This window comes from Branchiostoma lanceolatum, chromosome 11 (genome assembly GCF_035083965.1).
Source record: "Branchiostoma lanceolatum isolate klBraLanc5 chromosome 11, klBraLanc5.hap2, whole genome shotgun sequence".
Classification (NCBI taxonomy): Eukaryota; Metazoa; Chordata; class Leptocardii; order Amphioxiformes; family Branchiostomatidae; genus Branchiostoma; species Branchiostoma lanceolatum.
Genome location: NC_089732.1, coordinates 16,123,748 through 16,143,923, shown reverse-complemented (window position 1 = coordinate 16,143,923; position 20,176 = coordinate 16,123,748). Strand labels below are relative to the sequence as shown.

General features: G+C 40.2%; 2 protein-coding genes across 2 annotated transcripts in view; both read right to left on the bottom strand.

Annotated features, from left to right (window-relative positions):
* Window positions 1-5,304, bottom strand: part of LOC136444315 (histamine N-methyltransferase-like) — a 5,633-nt gene extending 329 nt beyond the window's left edge. The window contains exons 1-4 of the mRNA XM_066441825.1: window positions 5,118-5,304; window positions 3,849-3,949; window positions 2,875-3,088; window positions 1-205 (exon numbers count right to left, since the gene is read on the bottom strand). The exon at window positions 1-205 is cut by the window's left edge and continues 329 nt beyond it. Of these exons, the coding sequence (XP_066297922.1) occupies window positions 1-205; window positions 2,875-3,088; window positions 3,849-3,949; window positions 5,118-5,304 (707 nt within the window). The remainder of the gene's footprint in view (window positions 206-2,874; window positions 3,089-3,848; window positions 3,950-5,117) is intronic.
* A 4,989-nt stretch (window positions 5,305-10,293) lies between these two features.
* On the bottom strand, window positions 10,294-19,815 carry LOC136444824 (uncharacterized). The gene is made up of 7 exons (XM_066442565.1): window positions 19,569-19,815; window positions 18,458-19,435; window positions 18,084-18,219; window positions 17,817-17,988; window positions 17,345-17,449; window positions 16,469-16,614; window positions 10,294-11,481 (listed from the first exon to the last, which is right to left on the bottom strand). Exons 3-7 carry the CDS (start codon window positions 18,185-18,187, stop codon window positions 11,211-11,213), a joined length of 798 nt encoding a protein of 265 aa, XP_066298662.1. The 5' UTR covers window positions 18,188-18,219; window positions 18,458-19,435; window positions 19,569-19,815; the 3' UTR covers window positions 10,294-11,210.
* Window positions 19,816-20,176: the final 361 nt, after the last annotated feature.

Sequence of the window (20,176 nt, the reverse complement as noted above, 5' to 3'; positions counted from 1 at the left end):
AGAAGTAAATTTCCAGTTTCGGAGTGTTCTTTAAAACACTTTGAGACGTTCAGTCTCGTTTCATCCGTCGAAGTGACGAAACTGATGCCCTTCGTGTCAAGCCACTGTTTGATGTCACCGGACATACGAAATGGCGAAGCCAAACGGTCACCTCGGCCGAACTCCTCCCACAACTTGTGTTGAAGTTTCCCCCAATCACTTTCATCTGTGGAAGTATAAAAGAGGTTGTAATTGTGACCGTGTAGGATGTCTGTTTTTCAACTATGTGAATAATGAAGGCAACTTTCTTTTAGTATGATATTCCTGTCATTTAGCACAAATGAATTAACATATTGTGCCATTAACCCTAGCTAGACCGGGCTTTTTTGAGACTTCTTGGACGGGGGGGGGGGCTCTTTCGACCCCCCCCCTTCATAACTTCCGAACAGTATGCTCTATCATCACCAAATTTGCAGGGAGTGATGTTCACGTAAAGTTTTATAATTCCTGTAATTTTGGTGACGTTATGACGTAATATGACGTAATTATGACGTCATCGATGTGATTTTATTGGTTAAATAGGGAATCCCCATGATATCTGAAAGTATTAGACAAAATAGTGCGTGTTATTGATTTAAAGGTATGACAAGACATTTGACCTCAGTGGTAACTAAGTTGACGTCAAAATGACGTCGAAGAATGACGTCATGTGTTGTTAGTGCCCCCCCCCCTTGGATCCGCCATCTTGGATCGGCCATTTTGAAATTTTTGAAAATACTTTTTTTTTTAAATTTCTGACCCCAAATAACAATCAAAATAGACTTAAAACATTAATCTTGATGTTTCTGGTCAAGAAAATTCCAGGTTGTGATGAATTTAAAGGCGAAAAAGCCTGTTTATACCGAAAATAGTGATCTTGTCCGCCATCTATGATTTTGAGCGATGACGTCATCAAATTAGCATAATTTATGAATATTGAATCATGACAGATACATTTAATCACATATGATGTTATACATGTAGGTAACTAGTGTGGTTGAGCAAGAAAACATTGAAAACAGTGAAATTTGCATAAATGCCTCTTCAGAAACCCGTTGCCATGGCAACACGGAAAATGATAAACTTATACTTTTATCATAATATTGTTGCCAACTAAATTTGAGGAAAAGTCACCAAGTTTGGTTGTCATATCATACGTCGTTTGGCAGTTATACGATGTCAAAGTTGGCGCGGGCACTTTTACCCCCTCCCCCCGGTCTAGATAGGTTTAATTGATATACCATTACTTTAACTACAGGCCAAAAATCATGAAAATCCATTTATCCCTTTTTGACTTATCTAAGGTCAAAGTCTACAACTAAAAAGCCCCCTGAAGTGTCACTTCTTCCCGACCACACAAGCTACACAAGCTACACACACACACACGTGTGTGCGCATGTAGACATACACACACGCGCATGCATAGACACACAGACACACACAGACACAGATACAAACACACACATACATGCATGTAGACACCCCAAGACACACACACATGCATACACAATGAAGACACACAGACACACCGAGACACCCACCCACCCATGTATAGACACACAAACACACACTCACACGCTTGCAGACACACCAAAACACCGGACACACACACATGCATGGACACACAGGCACACCAAGATACACAATATATACACACACACGTATAAACACACAGACACACGCATGTAGACACACCAAGACACACACAAACAAGCACAGATACACACGCACACGCACGCACACACAAACACACACACACACACAAACACACAAACACACACACGCACGTTCCCTAACGAAAACATAACCTTCCAAGACAAGAGTTCCACGACCTCATATCGCCATGAACAATTCTATTCATGCAAATGGTTACACATTTGCATAATATATGCTTGGTTATAAACACCTTTATCTAACCTACACATGTTGCAATATTGACTCCTATAATTTTCCAATTAGATTCATAGTGGTGTTTTTGCATTGATTATGCAAATTAGGAATTCATTTGTATAATTGGTATCTGTTGATGCTCCACTTTCCATAAACTACATATGTTACATGTATTTGAGTCTGATAATGGAAAACACTGCAAATATGGATTTCCCTCATTAGCTATGCAAATTAAGTCACAATTAGCATAATTTGCACTGCATTATGTATATCTCTGTCTAAGCTACCTGCATGCTATGTATCATATTGACAGTCCTATAATTTTCCAATTAGATGAGATATGGTATTTTGCATTAATTATGCAAATAAGGAATTCATTTGCATAATTGGTATCTGTTGATGATCCACTTTCCATTAACTACATACGTTACATGTATTTGAGTCTGATAATGGAAAACACTGCAAATATAGATTTTCCTCATTAGCTATGCAAATTAAGTCCTAATTAACATAATTTGAACTTCATTGTGTACATCTCTGTCTAAGCTACCTGTATACTAAATATCATGGAAATCCATCGTTCCTTTGTTCAGTTATTCGCCTTAGAAGATTTTCACGATAACGCCCCTGCAGTTCCAGAGCAAGCTGCTAGGGGGCCCAAACCCACACCACGTCTTCATTACACCACAAGCTATCTGCCGCCAAAAAATCAAGACCACAGCACGTCCAGATCAAAAGATACAAAAATTGAAGTTCTGCTGCAGTACCAAGGTCACATACCAGGGGGCCCAAAATCGACCTTTAACTTCGGCTTCACAACACCTGCCCACATACCAAATATCATCGTAATCCATCAAGAGGTTCTTGAGTTATGCTGACTACAGTAGTGCGGAAACACAAAAAGACAAACACACACACAGACACACCCAAAACAATATCTCCATTTTTGATGGAGATAATAATCACCTGACTCCATGGCGACCAACATGTAGCCACCATCTGCAAGCTGTTCCCACATGTTCCGCAAGGCGGCGTTAATATCTTCCACATAGTACAGAGCGTGTATCGCATGGATGAGGTTGAACTGTGTGTCTGCCTTTGCCTGGAAGTACTCTTCTGCAGTCTGCTGCCGCCAGTCAAACTTCACAGAGCTGAGGCCCGTGTTCTTACCCAGCAGTGCCTCCGAAATCATAATAAGTTTGATATCTATCATGGAAGCTCATCTGTGTTGGTAGTAATCATAGCGCAGTGCTAAAAATTTTTCCAACACTTAGTATGTTAGAATACCTAAGTGTTGGAAAAAAGTTTATCATAAATTGAATTGTACTAATTTTGATATTTATCTATTAGTTTATTTCATCTTCAAAACATTTCGGTAGTCCCTTCAACATCTATACACAGGTATAATTGCAAAATGCGCAAAAAGACATTAGGAAAAAGAAAATACATAAAGTACATTCAAATTTCGAGCAAAACGATATATCAACCTTTCTGCGTGTATTACATTATAATTTATGTGATACCTAGGCCGCGAAAATGTTAGATACGGGTGTTCAGGACAGGAAGATAATTTTCCGTATCACACGGGGTTCTAAGTTGTATCACAGGGGTTTCCATAGAATATTAAGACTACATTTCGAGTGCGCCGGTTGCGCCGCTGTCGAAAATTCGAATGCCGGATTCGGAGGTTTTAATCGACGTTGTTACGATTTCTTTGTTCGAGGACACAAAATTCTCTCAACTCAAGGCGCATTTCGCCTTTAAATGTGTTTTTTTTCGGGTTGGTATGACATAAATAAAATACAACACGGTGTATTCCGCTGCTTATTTCCGCATCAGCCTCGGTCCGAGCCCTACGGGCGATCCTACCCGCGGTCGGGCTGGTACCTCGGGTGATACGGAATACTCCGTGTTGTATTCTATATGTATTGTTTAACCACCTTGTATTGCTCAATCATGTCCTTCGATGGTTCTATTACCCTGTTGTACACGCCGCTGTGACGTTGCAGAAGGTTCCTCAGGATGACGCAATCAATGCCTCCTAGAAAATACAGAGGGCAGATAAAATACACTAAAACAAGGCTAAATGAAAGTACTGAAATTTTGCTTCACCGGAAAGTCGGAAGGGAAATAGAAAAAAGGCTATTGACCAGCTCGAACTCCCAGAAAAGCCGAAAGTAGTGCAAAACCCTACCTTTGACCCCGCTTTTCTTTCAGGTCCAAAAGGACCCAACAACTCACTTACGTTCTTACGCCAACTGCTGAACTAAACAAATTTGGACCAAAATGGGAGAGCTTAGACTTGTGCTGTCCGACCAAAAATGGCTTCAGATTGGGGCAGAATTTTCGAGTAAAAGAAGGATTTTCAAGGGTTTTAATTAGGGACTACTGTTAATACATTTAAGTTCGCGTGGTTTTATTTCGCGTTAAGGCGGAAACTGAGTGTTCGCTGTGGTTTTAAGTTCGCGGCAGCACTACAGTCACACGCTACAGTCACACACTGCATGCTTGAGTATTAAACCAAAATGTTTGCGATGGTTTTAAGTTGATTTACAGTATATAATTCCAATGTGGCGTCTACCATAGAGCGATGGAAGAACGTTGATGTTACTGTTGTACAATAACAAGTTGGCACTTCTTGGAGTCAATCAGGAGAGGGAAGAAAGGATTAAAACAGAATTTCCTCAAATCCTAATTATGGAATCGCCAATATGGGGACCGTATTTACATAGCGGGCAGTAGTGGACACTGTGCTACATACATAGTGGCTTCAGATCGTGACATATAACATAGGACTGAAATATAGATGTGAAGACTCTGAGATATTTCATGTATTCAAGGCCACATCAAGTAGATGTAAGGATGACATAGTTACTCTCCAGACCCCAAATCTAGTTAGTTAGAAATAATCCACATGTATGAAGCATATCTTAAGCGGGTATCTCACGGAACTGTTAACCGTTGGCGGCCTCTCTGCGTCCGGAACTGGATCTGTGTTACCCTTGACTTTATAATGGAGATATATTGCAAAACGCACAAGTATGACTTAAACGACAACAAAACACTCTTAGCGGCGTAAACATATTCGTTTTTATCGATGAAATTCGTTGAGCGCTCAAATCGTGCCAACGTGCCATAGTCCTGTGAGATACCCGTTAAACTTTCCAGGCTATAGCAACTGACGTCATAAAGTCCTGTAGCGGCCTCACCTGCTCCACTCCCTATCCCCAGCACACGCACGTCGACTCCCGACCCACACAGTGTAGAGTCCGGCACCTTTGAGTCATACGAGTTGTAGTAGATCTCCTTGCTTGTCTCAAACGCTGCCGCGAACGCCCGAAATCCAGCCAAATACCGCCCCAGTGAGCGATTTATCAGCCCTCCGACCTTCACCATTTCTGCACGAATACACGGCAACCATTCGCGTTTCAATCGATGTTCAATATCGGTAGATTTCCATTAGGATTCTCATTCCAATAGACGAAGCTCTTGCTGCGCTCTCGCTGTGACCTGTATCGAATTTGTATAATCCTTGATTTTACAATTGGAATATCCTGCAGAATGTTAAAGTATGGCCGAAAAGACAACAAAACACACAAAGCGTAAAACGAATCGTTTTTTTTTTTAATCCGTGAAATTTATGAGCGTTCTGTTATATTTGAGGTCGCAGAGAGCGCGCGGCGAGAGCGCCGTCCTAGTGAATACAAAGCACAGAGATAGGAGGCGTGATTTGTGAGAGAAATTTCTATAACAGTTGGTGTCGTGAAAGTGAAAATTTAGTATACACTCAGCTAACTACCATACCCGCCATGATGCTTGTGTCTCGGTAGCGAAGACTGATTCTGCTCCTGGACGTTGAGAGTTCCGGTAAACTACACCGTCCGATCAAAGACAAGCAAGGATTTCAAACTTTGAAAAGCATTTATATTTGTTTCCTTATCATTCATTGGTTTGGCTGTTTAGAACACACAGCCAGGGCTGCCCAACTAGCCTGTGGCTTTTACAAAGGGCTAGCCCTGCTGACAAGGACAAGACATGACAATGGAATTTTTTACATGGACAGCATAACGAGCTATAACAATATCTTTAAATATATGTACATATTGAAAGCTATCGTATAGAGAAAAATAACGTGTGTTTCCTTGAGCGGGGAATTTGGACTTAAGCATGGATTATATTTGTTTAACGCTTTGTGTTTTGTTGTATTCTCTGTAGAGGATCAATACAATTAATCTTTATTTGTCCAGTTACCATGGTGATTAATTACCCGCGTCTGATGATATTAAGCGAATGGTTAGGGGTCTTAAAGAGGAAGGTCAAGTTCGTTAATGGGCCTCCAAGCGGATATCTAAGGTACTGAGGTGGAGCTTCAAAGTTTGAGGTCAAATGTTCTGGATGCGCGAGGTTCATGATCATGACCTTTAGGTAGTTGATAGGTATTGGGACAGAGAGTAAGTGGTGTAAGTTTGGCCCCCCTGGTGGCTTATTTAGAACAGCAGTGGGCGTTTTTGCTGTTATCTTTGGAGTTGAATAACTCAAGCAGGGGTTGACGAATCGTCATGATTTATGGCATGTTGGTAGCTTGGATGATTCTTCACAAAATTGAATACTAATTATAATAGACATGGAAAGTTTATCAATCCGCTGAAAGATTGTGGTGAAATTTAAGGCGGTGTCTCGGAATCTAGGTCAATAGGTCAACAGCTGGCATGACTAGTAGGGCTCTGGTTTCCTCTGTAAGATTTGGGAAAAGCCTTCGTTTTTTCCAAGAGCCTGTGTGTTCAGGGTTATAGCTAGTGCATTTAAACGTAACTGGCCACCACGCTATTATTTGTGAAAAATGTTGATATGATATTCCAAACTCTAAACAAATACTTCAAAATCACCTCACTGTGGAAGGACCAAGACCCTTTCACACTATCCCCCAGATTGGACGCCTGGCTACCTCGCTATTACCATAATGCTTAAATAAAACCTAATATAGACGCCTGGTTCTTATGATACAACGTTAGCAGCAGAGCCTAGTACTTAATCAAATATTGTCACAACCTTTTGTCTTGTTGATGATCAATGCCCCGTGTTTGTAAGATGTAAGGTTTGGAAAAAAGCCTTTCTTTTTCCAGGAGCCTACGTGCCTATACTATAAGAAGCAGAGTCTAGTGCTTAATGAAAGATCGTCACAACCTTTTGCCTATCTATCATGGTGGGTCAATAACCCCGTGCCGGTAAGATGTGAGATTTTGGAAAATGCCTTCGTATTTCTGTTTTTGTCTGTGTGCTTAGAAGTAGACTCGCGTTCTTAAAAACAGATATATTTTTGCACCTTTTGTCTCTTGATCAACCAGTCACGTATAACGTAAACTTTCAAATCAGCGGAATAATAAAACACACCGTCCGCAGAAACACAATACGTACTGAATCCAACTTTTCCCACGGTACTTTTGAATGTATCTGTTTGTATATGTACTGATCGCCAGAATATCTAACACGGTTTACTTTTTTCTAAACTAACTCAGAAACGGACAAAATATGTTTATCCCAAAATATTAGGCTTTCAATTCAATCCAATTCAATTAATTTATTTAACTAGAGTACATCTCAGATCTACGGATCTGCTTTTCAGATAACCCTGGGCACAAACATTAAAAATACAATCAGGCAAAGAAAAACACAGATATTCTACCGTACAGTACAGAGTTCGAGCAATCCCATGCCTCCAACCATCAAGAAACAATGATTCCTACTTACTAGATAGAGCAACAGGTGTAGTAAACGATCCTTTCCCATCGTTTCGAAACGTCAGCTAAACTATCTTCCCATAATTGCTCGCAGACAAGGTGCCGATTATGTCGTAATCAATTCTGACCGTTTCAAATTTACAAGTATACCAAGGTCATTGAACTCCGGTAGAAACACGGAACAAATGGAACATAACACCACCTTAACAGAGCACGGGAAAATTAAGTAAGCACTATAAATTCAGAACCTTATTATAAACTCCGTATCCGGCAAAACAACCTAAAAGTTTGCGGCATTAGTGTTAAAACCTTACCTGAGAGTTCAGTTGTCGTGTCCTCTTCCACTGAACACGAAATCAGGAGTGACCGTCTTATTAGAGTATTCTCGCTGCGAATGTGGGTGGATAACTCTCAGGACTGGCCCATTTTGCTACAGGGGCGGTTAAGCATTACCGTGGTGTTTGAGAGTGCACTTCTCGTTTACGGTGCTTTTGAACGTATCCGTCGGTATATGTACCGATCGTCAAAAGATCTAACACGGTTTAAGTTTTTCTAAACCCACCCAGAAACGAGAAAATACGTTAATCCCAACATATTAGGGAATAAAGAGAATAACCGAACCCGATCAACACATTTCAACCTACGAAATGAACTATAGCTGCTTTATAAAGTAATTAGCGGCGAGATGATTTTGAGGAGTTTTCTCCACGCGGAAAATGTTTATATATATATGGCCTCCGTCGGTCAGTATTGACCATGGTAAAATCCTAATTCACAACAGCCCTACAGCATCGACTATGGCTAAACAGCCCTATTACGGCGCCACAAACCTGCCGCTTGTCTCAACGCCACGGGTGGTCATTTAGAATTTCAATATTTTGCATCAACAGGACTAGAGAAGACATATAACATGTGTTTATTCATTCATTCATTTATTGGTTTGGCTGTTCAGCATACACAGCCAGGGCTGCCCAACTAGCCTGTTGCTGACGGGTTAGGTGGAGGAACTTAATTGGTCTTACTTGTCATGGTTACATGGACACATGGGTGGAGTGGGAAGATTTGCATTTTAATGGTTTAATTAAGAAGAGTTAAAAGTTCACGATTACATATACCGCCTGAGCTTACTGAATATATGCAAGTCCCCGAATGTACAGTTCTTGGGTGTGACGGAACTCCTCTTCGTTCTGTGCGATTATTCCAAACTTTTGAATAGATGTTGTATAATTCTAAGTTGAATGCGATACAAATTATGCCCGAGATATGCCCCTGTTTTCTTCCCCCTATGGGATGATAAAATTCTTCCTACCTTTCCTGTAGTAATAAAGAAGCCTTTTTCAATATTTGTTGAGAAGCTCTCTCTCATTTCTCTAGTGATTGAGTGTTTGTCTTTTCTTTCTAATTCTCCCTGTGATAAAGCTTCTATCCTTCCCCTGTGCTAGGGCCCATTGAGTCTAATCAGTCACATGGCCTACTTTGGGCGGGAACTTCACGATGGTTCGTTGCTATGGGAAAATGTCCACAGTAAAGGGAGCGTATCAGGTTACCGGGACTCCCGCGCGGTCCCCGGGGGAGCTGTAACATCTTCTAAAATGTAGTGATAGTTAGACAAATTATCTCTCGCACGTGTCTCGCCTATTGGAAATGAAATTAGCCAATGTGTATACCTAAAATCCTGCCGTTTTACTAATTTTGCATCATTTTGTCTGAATATTTTCTGAAATAGGCCAAGTTGGCTGTTATAGAAAGGATGTTCGGTGTACAAAATACCAAAATGGTGCAAATAAGTTCGTTCTAAACGTGACTGAAAATCCAAATCTTCTTTATTCTGAATGATAACGGTAATTCAAAACTTTCTGTCTTAGGAATTTTTGAATTTCTCATTCAAATTATTTCTACGACCGAAAATAGGTCGAAAAATACATTTTTTTTACACTCAAACACCCGTAATTCAAAATTTCCGCCGTATCAAAAAAGTCCCTAAGACAAAAGCCTGGGGATATTAGTTCTCGAAAATTTAAGACCCCGATGAGTGAGTTTGAACGCACATTGCTCGAGATTTTCACACCACTTTGGAACACTGTCATGCCTCACGGATAGGGGGAGGGGGTCCTTGATGCCGGCGTAAACAAGTCCTGCAACATTCAAAGTCATCAACAATGGCGCAAGTAGCTTGGCTACATATTCCTTGTCCACAACATAATGTCAGCAAAAATATACTGTCCAGAAAATAGTTTGTATTTGTGATAAAGTGTTTTTTTCTTCTTGTGCAAGGGACCTAGGACAGAAAGGGCCTTTTGGCGCGGATTTACAGTGAAAACCTGCATATGACCGCGAGTGACCCCAAATAGAACGCACGTTCTATTCGAATACGTCACTTCGAACATAATAGAGTGTTGTTCGAATTCTAGAAAAGTATGGAAATTTTGCGCCTATATTTGACCATCGTGACTTGTATGTACATTATTGACATTTTCAAAAAGGCGGTTGCTTTAACAGACATAGTCATTTACAGTCTTATTCAATGAGTCACTGATAACGCATTGTAATTTCAGATCCATTCCTATGTTTGAACTTTAGCTTCAATGGTCATTTAATAAAATCAAATAGTTCGCTATCAAAACAAGAAGAACCATACAGACTATCCTTGGCTTTCATATTAATGTGTTTTATTGATTAAAGTTTCATATTACCCTTGCACACAAGTAATGTGCTACCAGCAGAAGAAAAAAAAAAATACTGAATTGAGCGTTTGACATTAGTAGGGTAATCTGGGCACTATTTGTATGTGACCCGCTCGCATAAGCAGGTCTGGTGCTCATTACATTAATTTACAATCATAATAGGTTTGGTATTACAGGAAAGAAAATCACACAAGCTTTTCAATGATACATAAATCATGTAAATTGATCAAGAAACAACAGAGATATGATGGACAAAAGTTATGTTTCCAAACTTTTTGTGCTGAGTGTATCATACGAGTCTGAAGGACTGAGTGACATGAATAAACACATCATCTTTTAAACAGAACCGATAAGATTAGATAATTAGTCACTAGTTGCTGGGAAACTCAATAAAATAGCATAAAATCTTCTCACCAAAGTGAAAACCTCATGTCATAAAATTGGTTTGTACCTTAACGCTTCAGAGACTAAGTACATGCATTTAAATCCAACAACTGATAGTCTTCTTCCAGTCTCCGATAGCACTACAATCGGGCGAGTTTCAAATACCTAGGAGGTTACGCTGGTAATGGCCATGACATGATAATGTGTTCGTGGAACTCTAGTTGTTGTTGTTTTCCTCAAATTCTTTGAATTCGAGTTATCCTCGTTTTCTGCATAAATCATGATAATGAGCATTGACTATTTACACCAGATCATTGACAAATATTGACAACAGTCAAAATATTCTACATAGATTATTGAAACATTATATGTGCAATGATAACAAAAAGATTCCACCAGAAATTGGGGTCAAAACAAAATGGGGTCCGTTTGGACCCCATACGGACGGATTCGTGGCAAAAATGTGGTCGGTTGGATGAGGGTTAGATAGAGCAAATTAAGATGTTGCTCTTTGGATTCTATCTAAGATACTATCCAGACGTTGAAGACATTCCTCAGCTGTAGGGCGCATCTTGGCTTCATCTTCCCAACATCCCTGAGTTAGATCCATCCAGTCGGACTCCGGTGAAGGAAGGCCTTCTGTCAGGGCTGGACGAAGGTTCCTGGTGATAACTGCTGCACGGAATTCACTGTCGTTCATACGCTGCCCATGGTCCGCCTGTCTGCCGTACCACAGGACGAAGGCAAAGCTGTAGATATCCACTTTCCTAGTGCACATAGGGAAATTTTGAAATGAATATGCGTACCGAGGCTGGAGGGAGAAATAGAGAGAGAGAAACAGTCAGACACACAGAGAGGCACGATATATAACATATGCTCTGGTCCAATACGAAGCCCCGTACACTTACTTGAAATGTTGCGTTAAGACGTTGCTGTAACAGTGTTTTAGCTGACTGAGGACCTCTGAAGATAATAGTTATGTTTCGCCATGAAACAAATTGTTTTTGTCAGGTTTCTTCTCCTCCTTCTCCTGTCAAATCTTCAAATCGATTCATCTCAGTCGTCCGTCGACCAAATTGGCTGAAATTTGGTATGCAGGTAAAGTAAGTGTATACCCCTAGATGCTTTTTCCATTTTTTTTATATAAGTTTTTAAAATGATTTTATCGAGGTTTTTTGGTCATTTTCAGACAAAAGTCGCACATTATGGCCTCCAGTGCCGTGGTGTTGAAACCTAAGGACATGAAATTTGGTTTAGTTGTGCATTGGATATTTACCCAAAGGACGCCATTATTTTTTTGGCATACACTACTTTAAAATGACATATTTTGCAATTTTTTCATGGAATTTTTTGTTATTTTGTGTCTCCCGCGGCGCCGGCGGCGTTTCAAAGTGGCAAACAATAGGCACGCTGCACCTGGGCGCGCTGCACGTGGTACTCAACTGTATAAGTGATTGTGTGGTTGGTCAGCTCTGAGCCAATGAGGAAGCTCGTTGTATATACGCGTTCGGCCTGCGAGCACGCGGTCCCCGCATGACAACAACTCTTAGTTTCAAATTCAGTGGTAAGTTTTGCTTCTCGTTGGTGAAATATAGCGATGTAAATTTTTGTATCGAGTAGGAAATATTGCGGTGATGTTTTGGTTCAATACCAGACAGTTTCCCAAGGATGGTCGCGGGGGAATTTGTGTTACAGTTTCACGGTTATTGGGTAGCTTGTCACGAAAGAGATTTGCGGAGTGTTTAGAAAAAATTTGTGAAATTTTTGCAAAGCCTGAGTTGTGTTACAGTTTCACGGTAACTTGCAATTTGGTCACGCCTTCAGTCGCCCAGTTTCGTAGCCCTATGATAGAGCTAATGCATATGGCTGCAAGTAAAAGAAGCCCTCCAACAGTCGCCGCGGCTGCCAGTTTCGGAAACCTTCAGCATCTGAATATAAAAAGGAATTAGCACTACCCAAAATACTAACTTCAACCAATGAGGTTTTATATATATGAACCTCCTTGATCCAACCTCCTTGCTCCTGGCGGATGGAATCTCATAAGAATCACACAAGACCGCTTGCAATCGCTGTGCACGTGGATATGATTAAAACAATATTTTGACGGCAGAATTTTTATTTGTAGTTTGTTCATGGCAGATCAGATGCCCGGTTTGGTAGAAAATGATTACTAAACTAGAGTTTCACGACCTCCTACCTTCGCCAAATGATTTTAACCTTTATGACTGACGTATTAGGAGTGTCTCTCATCAATTATAAATCATACCACTTGATCCTCTTCACCCAAATAACAGAATTTGTCCAAAGTATGAGCTAAATAAAGGTTATGCAAACATATATAATAAATTATGCAAATGAGGTTCTTATTAGCATAATTTGATTCATTCGATGTTCACATTCACATAACTTCAAAATGCCACAAGTATGAAATTGCCATCATTTACCTGTATGGAATTCTAGTAGTTTCTCATTAATTATGCAAATTAGGCCTACAATTGCATATTTTCTATCTATCAACATTCCTCTCTTCCTCAGTTACAGATATCACATTTTTGAATAGTCATATCATGGAACAATGCGGGTTTTTAAAATTAACTCATTAATTATGCAAATAAGAATCTGATTTGCATAATAATCATCCCATCATACAAAGTATCACGTCAGCTATCTACATACAAAAAATCATGACCATCCATCAAGCCCATCTTAAGTTATAGTATTTTCTCATTGATTATGCAAATGAGATCTTCATTTGCACAGTTGATATCTAATAATATTTCTCTCTTCCCCAGTTGCATGTGTCACATGTTTGAGAGTCCTATCCTGGAATTTGGCAGATGTAGAAACTTTCCTCAGTAATTAGGCAAATTAGATACTGATTTGCCTAATAAATATCTAATCATGTGCATCATCACTCAAGCTATCTACTTACCAAATATCATGACCATTCATCGTGCCCTTCTTGAGTTATTCCCTTTCAAAGTCTGAACCAAAACCTGCTCCTGTAGTTCCAAAAAAGCCGCCAGGGGGCCCAAACCTATAGCACTTACTCTCTGTCCAAGTACCACTCAAAAATCAATTCCATAGCATGTCCAGAACACGAGATATCAAAACAGGAAGTTCCGCTGCAGTACCGTAACAAGCCGCTAGGGTACCCAAAATCTAATCATTTCCAGGTCTCACCAAGATCTACCCACGTCTAAATATCAAGACAATCCATCCAGGCCTTCTTCAGTTATTCTGCTTCTTTACATACATACATACATACATACACACACACAAACGTTACCCTCTGAATAACCTTCTCAGGGAAGGTAAAAATGCAACCTAAAAACAGTGTCATACAACGCCGAAAAGATATGGAACTAGAGTTCCACGACCTCATACCTTCGCCAAATGATTTTAACCTTTATGACTGACGTATTAGGAGTGTTTCTCATCAATCATAAATCATACCAGTTCATTTTCTTAAAATATAACATGTCCAAAGTATGAGCTGAATAAATTTATCATCAATTATGCAAATGAGGCCCTTAGTAGCATAATTTGATTCAACGATGTTCACATTCACTTAACGTTCCGATGCCACAAAAAAGGATTAAATGTATGAAATTGCCGTCTTTTGCCAGTGTGGAATAATAGAAGTTACTCATTAAGTATGCAAATAAGGCCCACATTTGCATATTTTCTATCTGTCAACAGTCCTCTCTTCCTCAGTTACAATTTGAATTGTCATATCATGGAACAAAGCGGATTTTTAAAGTTGCCTCATTAATTATGCAAATTAGAATCTGATTTGCATAATTATCGTCCAATCATACTAAGCATCACAAAAGCTATCCACATACCAAAAATCATGACCATCCATCAAGGCCATCATGTTATAGTATTTTCTCATTAATTATGCAAATGAGGTCTTCATTTGCATAGTTCATATCAATTAATATTTTTCTCTTCCCCAGTTACATATGTCACATGTTTCAGAGTCCTATCATGGAATTTGGCGGATGTATAAACTTTCCTCATTAATTATGCAAATTAGATACTGATTTGCATAAGAAGTGTCTAATCATGTACATCATCACTCAAGCTATCTACCTACCAAAAATCATTACCATCCATCAAGCCCTTCTTGAGTTATTCCCTTTCAAAGTCAGACGCAAAACCTGCTCCTGCAGTTCCAAAAAAGCCGCTAGGGGGCCCAAACCCACACCACTTACTCTCTGTCCAAAGATCTATCTACCACTCAAAAATAAGTTCCATAGCATGTCCAGAACATGAGATATCAAAACAGGAAGTTCCGCTGCAGTACCGTAAGAAGCCGCTAGGGGGCCCAAAATCTAATCGTTTTTAGGTCTCATCAAAACCTACCAACATACCAAATATCAAGACAATCCATCCAGGCATTCTTGAGTTATGATGGTCCACTACAAACAAACAGACAAACAAACAGACAAACGCTACCCTCTGCATAACCTTCTCGGCGAAGGTAAAAACACACTGTGGGAACAACGTAAACCAAAGGTCAATGACCCCTACTGTAGGAATAAAAAACATTGAGGGGAAGCGACGCTTTTTAATAGTAAGGACCTGCAACACCAGAATTGCAGCTGATTTGGTCAAAGATGGTCAGTTTATCTGCTGTGCCATGAAAAAAATTAAGCAGTTGAATTATCGGATTAGTTTCATTTTCTGTGTTGAATTCTACAATGCTATAACATAGATTATGTGACGCGTCTTGGCCGATTAAAAAGCGAACATGTCGCCATGAACAGGGATGATCCAATTACCAACAGTAGTTAATGATTGACAGAAATATAAAACCTAGATTCCTGAACGAAGTTATGCCATTGGTCACCGAAGAAACCGACATTCATCCGAGGAGATGCTTACCCAGGTGGCGTGTGTCGCTAATTAATTTGCCAGAACATAGGGTTTTACGTGTACGTGTGTGCATTCAATAAATGTTACGGCAACCTTTGTGACTGGCGGGCTGGAATTTTCGCTGAATGTTTTATTTTTTGTTTTGTCTTCTTGTAAAAGCCGTCACAATTTCAACTATAGTTAGAATAAACATGACATTTTCATGTTAGAATAAAGGTAAGCCTGGCAAACTGACAAAATGGGCTGTCCCAATTTTTGTTTTTGTAATTATTCAATTATATTTCAATTTGCCCAGGTATTATTTTGGGACAGCCCATTTTGTGCATGGGGAGGGGTATTGGCGAAACATGCTGTATTTGCTCAGGGGCAAATGACGGCCTTTCTAGTTTTCTGGATTGAATTTCCCTAACAAGACTTCGAGTAGGCAGTTATTCGTCTCTACGCAATTCTTTTTTTTTTTTTTACATGTTATTTTATTAGGGATGTTACCCGTGCATTCTTTAATTAATGAGGTTTAACCTGCTTGCTCTGTTGGACGAGAGACTCGCGGCGGAGTCATATATCACCCAAAGTCCTTGGAGCCAAATACTATCTAATAGTGTACATCGTTGGACGTTCTTGTCCATATATTAAACATCGATCACTTGAGCAGAGTCTGCTAAGATGAACAAGGCAATCTACGTGTACCTCCTACAAATAAAGACTTGTTGTTTGCTTGATACACTGTATTCTGTGGTTCAATTCACAGTACCACATTTGTAGTCCTGTGGTTTAGCATATTTTTTTTTGTTTCTTGATTTTTTTTTTTTTTTTGCATACAAAACTAGGTGTTAGACGAAAAGACATATTATATGAAGATATCAAAATTACCTGTCATAGTTTGGTGACCTCTGTAAGACTTCAGGTGCCATGTACAGGTCAGTCCCAGCCCGAGTCCCCTGTATCTTTTTCTCGTATTTGGCGATGCCCACGTCACCGAGCTTAAGTATCACTCCGCGCGTGATATCGTCCTTGACCTACCAAAGCATCAGGATAGCAAACACTTGTTTCAACATGCCACTGGAAAGAAAGTTAGCACTTCCAACATATGAAGTGGTTTCGGAATATTATGCAAATCGTCAGGACTAGAGTCAAGAGCAAAAGTTAAATTTTTTGCAGAATAAAACCCATCAAAAGTTTTGGAAATGCGACTGATACTATCAGAGAGACAAACACCTTCCGATTAATACAGCCAATTAGAAAGAAAATTCCGGCACTGCATTTTTTAAAATTATTTCTTATCATTTTCTAATCATTAGTGAAGGGTATTGTAACTTTGCATGTACATGTAAAACGTAATGGAGGTCAGCCTTGGGTAAAGCGGCGGATCACATTGAACGCGGAGAAATATCCGACACTAACGCACGAGCCCTAACTCAATTTTCACCCAAAATAGACTATATCCTACGCCTTTTACATATTATATTATGACATAATTCAAAGTCATTTTGTAATGCACTAAGATGGGGTGTTTTCTAATAATCAACCTTTGTCAAGGACATGGTATTGGAAGACGGATCCCATCCCTTGCTATATTCGCCTTTCACGTCCCCTACCGAAGTCAGGTCCCCATTTGACATTTATGTGGAGTGAGAAAGTTCGTTTGTTTGTTTGTTGATCTCGCGCCATTCGACGCCGCTAATATATATTTCCCTAATAAATGTTCTAAATCTCAAGAGATTATGATTCAAATTAAGACATTCTTACGAAAATGTTGTCAAGCTTTAGGTCTCTGTGGACAATGTCATTGTCGTGAAGATAGCGCAAAGCACTTGCAGTTTGTTTCGCCATGTCTGCAGCAAATAGCAGCGCCTGTAAAACAGTATTACAGTATATCAAAAGAAGTAATCAAAATACGTTTCTATAAGAGTACGATTCCAGCTTAATACGTGAACGTGCTTGAAATATAACACGATGGCTTGCTTAGAGTGACCTTTCAAGAACAATATTTGGTGTATTGTGCTTAAAAAAGGTCACTCTAAGCAATCATGTTTCATTTCAAGCAAGTTCACGTATTTTGTTGGGATCATGGCATGTTCTCTTCGTTTACCTAGCCTCAGAATGCAGGTAGGGGTCCAAAATCTAGATATCGACTATGCATACATGGCATATGACATCGATAGAAAAATTCTGAAGGTTTTGGAAACAAAATATACTTTTCAAAGCTCGTTTTTTTCACCTGGGGTCTATCTCGTCTAGTGCAATCTGCAGAAGCAGGGTCCGGTCTCTGTAGAAGTCTCTCCCTCAGCGTACAGCTACACAACTCAAACACCATCACCAACTGTACAGGGTTGGTGCGTCTGTCAATGGCGGTTCCGAAGAACTTGACGATGCAGTCAGCATTCAGTTCACTAAGCGAATAAGAAATGTTTAGAATGAGTAACAATTTAGTGCTTCATTGAGAATAATGGCTCAAAGTTGTAATAGTTACATAAATAGTACCTACATGAGAATCTCTTCTTCTCGGAGATAATCCATGATGTTGGCCTCCAGAGCTATCTTCGGCACTTTGACGGCCACTTCTTCATTCGGCCTGTCTCCCGTCGACATTGTAGATCTATAGACTTTGCTGAACGACCCCTCTCCGATGGAAAAGAGTACATAGATAGTATGTGGTGACCATTTTATGTATTGGTTGTGCTGCTTGTAATAAGTTACTGTCACGCTTGTAATAAGTAAATGAATCAATTAAGCCTCTGACATGCAATATGTGCAATACTGTGTTCTTATTGTATGTAAACGTGTCCAGGGACGGCCTGAGCTGTGATTTCCCTGGTAAAATAAAATGAAATGAAAAATGCAGGATTCGCCTAGACGTACCTGTCTTCCCATGAAATGTCCTCTGGAACCTGAAGGGTATATGACCGCACTTCTGTGGCTTCAAACAGGCGCACGTCGGCTAGCCTGGAGATCAGCTGGTCCTTGAGCATGGGGAACTGGTTGCCTTCAATTTGCGTTATCTGTTCCTGCAGGAACGTCTTGATCTTGGGGATGAGCTTGACCAGCTCATCGAGGTCCAGTGCCGGCCGAAAGCATTCCCTGTTGATGTTGAAGTAGTGCTCTTTGATTACTATCTCTGTAAGGACATCGTTGAGCTTCTTCCGTACATATTCTCTACGCTGGTCGAGAACACTTGTTGCCCTGTCCCGAGTCCCCTTGTACTCCTTCTTCTCGCGTCTCCTTCCGACTACATCTTTGCAGATAGCTACCGGAAATAGCACAACGTTCAAAATGGCTGCGATGGCTGTTGGTAGATACTGAAACATTATGGCAGGTAGGACAAAAATGCTGTCGATTGCGTGCAGCTTCGTTGCAGGTTTTACGTCCTTGGCATCTCTCATCTGCAGGATGCGGTCCAGTTCATTCTGCATCAGGCAGAACTGGTCTTTGAACTCAGTAACGATTTTGAGTTCAAAGTTCTTCAGAGCTTTTGTCTTGCCGTCCCACTCCCTAACAATCTCACACATTCTCCCGACAACAAGTCGTCTAACGAGGTCTTCAAGATCATCAAAACCCCCGATGTTGGGCAGCTGTTCTTCACTTGGACTCCAGTTCTCTACTAGAGCCTTGCTTTCCCCTTTTAGGAAGTCTCGTAGCTGCAAAGACAACTCTTTGACCCCGAGGTTTACCTTGCCCTTCAGGTGTTTGACGAGTTCTTGCTCTAGCTCGCATCTTCGCAGGCCGTCTTGATATCGCTGAACAATTTGACTCTGACCAGTCCTTTGGCCTGTGCCATCTGGGATATTCAGACACTTTTCGAAGATTTCCGTTGATTTTTGAAGAAACTGGACAAGCCATCTACGTGAAACAACGAGATTCTTGATTATAGAACTGACACACCGAAAGCGAGCAGCAATTCAACTACAGTTTAAATTACAATTATAGTGATATGACATTTACAATCTAGTACAGTAACTGTTGTTTTACTTACTCACTGTGCTCCTTTACTCTAGTTGTCAGACTTGACCTAACAGCCGTCTCCAGGTGGGCAAGCAGTTTGGTGCAGTCGTCACTGCTCCTTCCCCGTTTGCGGTCGTGGAGAGCTTCTTTGGCTTTGGTACAGAGGACTTGGTTGTTTACATCAAGCCGTGGCCAGGCTTCCCGAAGACTGTCACACCGTCTACTGTATTCGTCTGTCGAAACTTGCTCACTCTCGCTTGAGGAGTCGGAGTCCTCCACAACAAAATGACGTATCATATATGTTTCTATGCAAATAAAATCCTCATTCGCTCATGCTATATCAGTTTATGATCTGGTCTGCACAAATAACGCAAGCTGGTCTAGCATGGAAGTTCTATCATAGAAAAAAAGGCTATTCAATTTTTTCTGATAAGTTATTCAAATCATTTGTAAAGGTAGTCTTTATGTTTGATGATGTTCACTTTTAATTAAGGTCTAAACGCAGCAGATGTCAAATTCCCGCCATTTAAGGTACAGCTAAAGGGTGGCTGAGGAGTTTTGGGATGTTATTGAAAAAAAAAAAAAAACTTTATAAACCTTCCTTAACCTTAATTTTTTTCAGGTGGTACCTTATAGCAA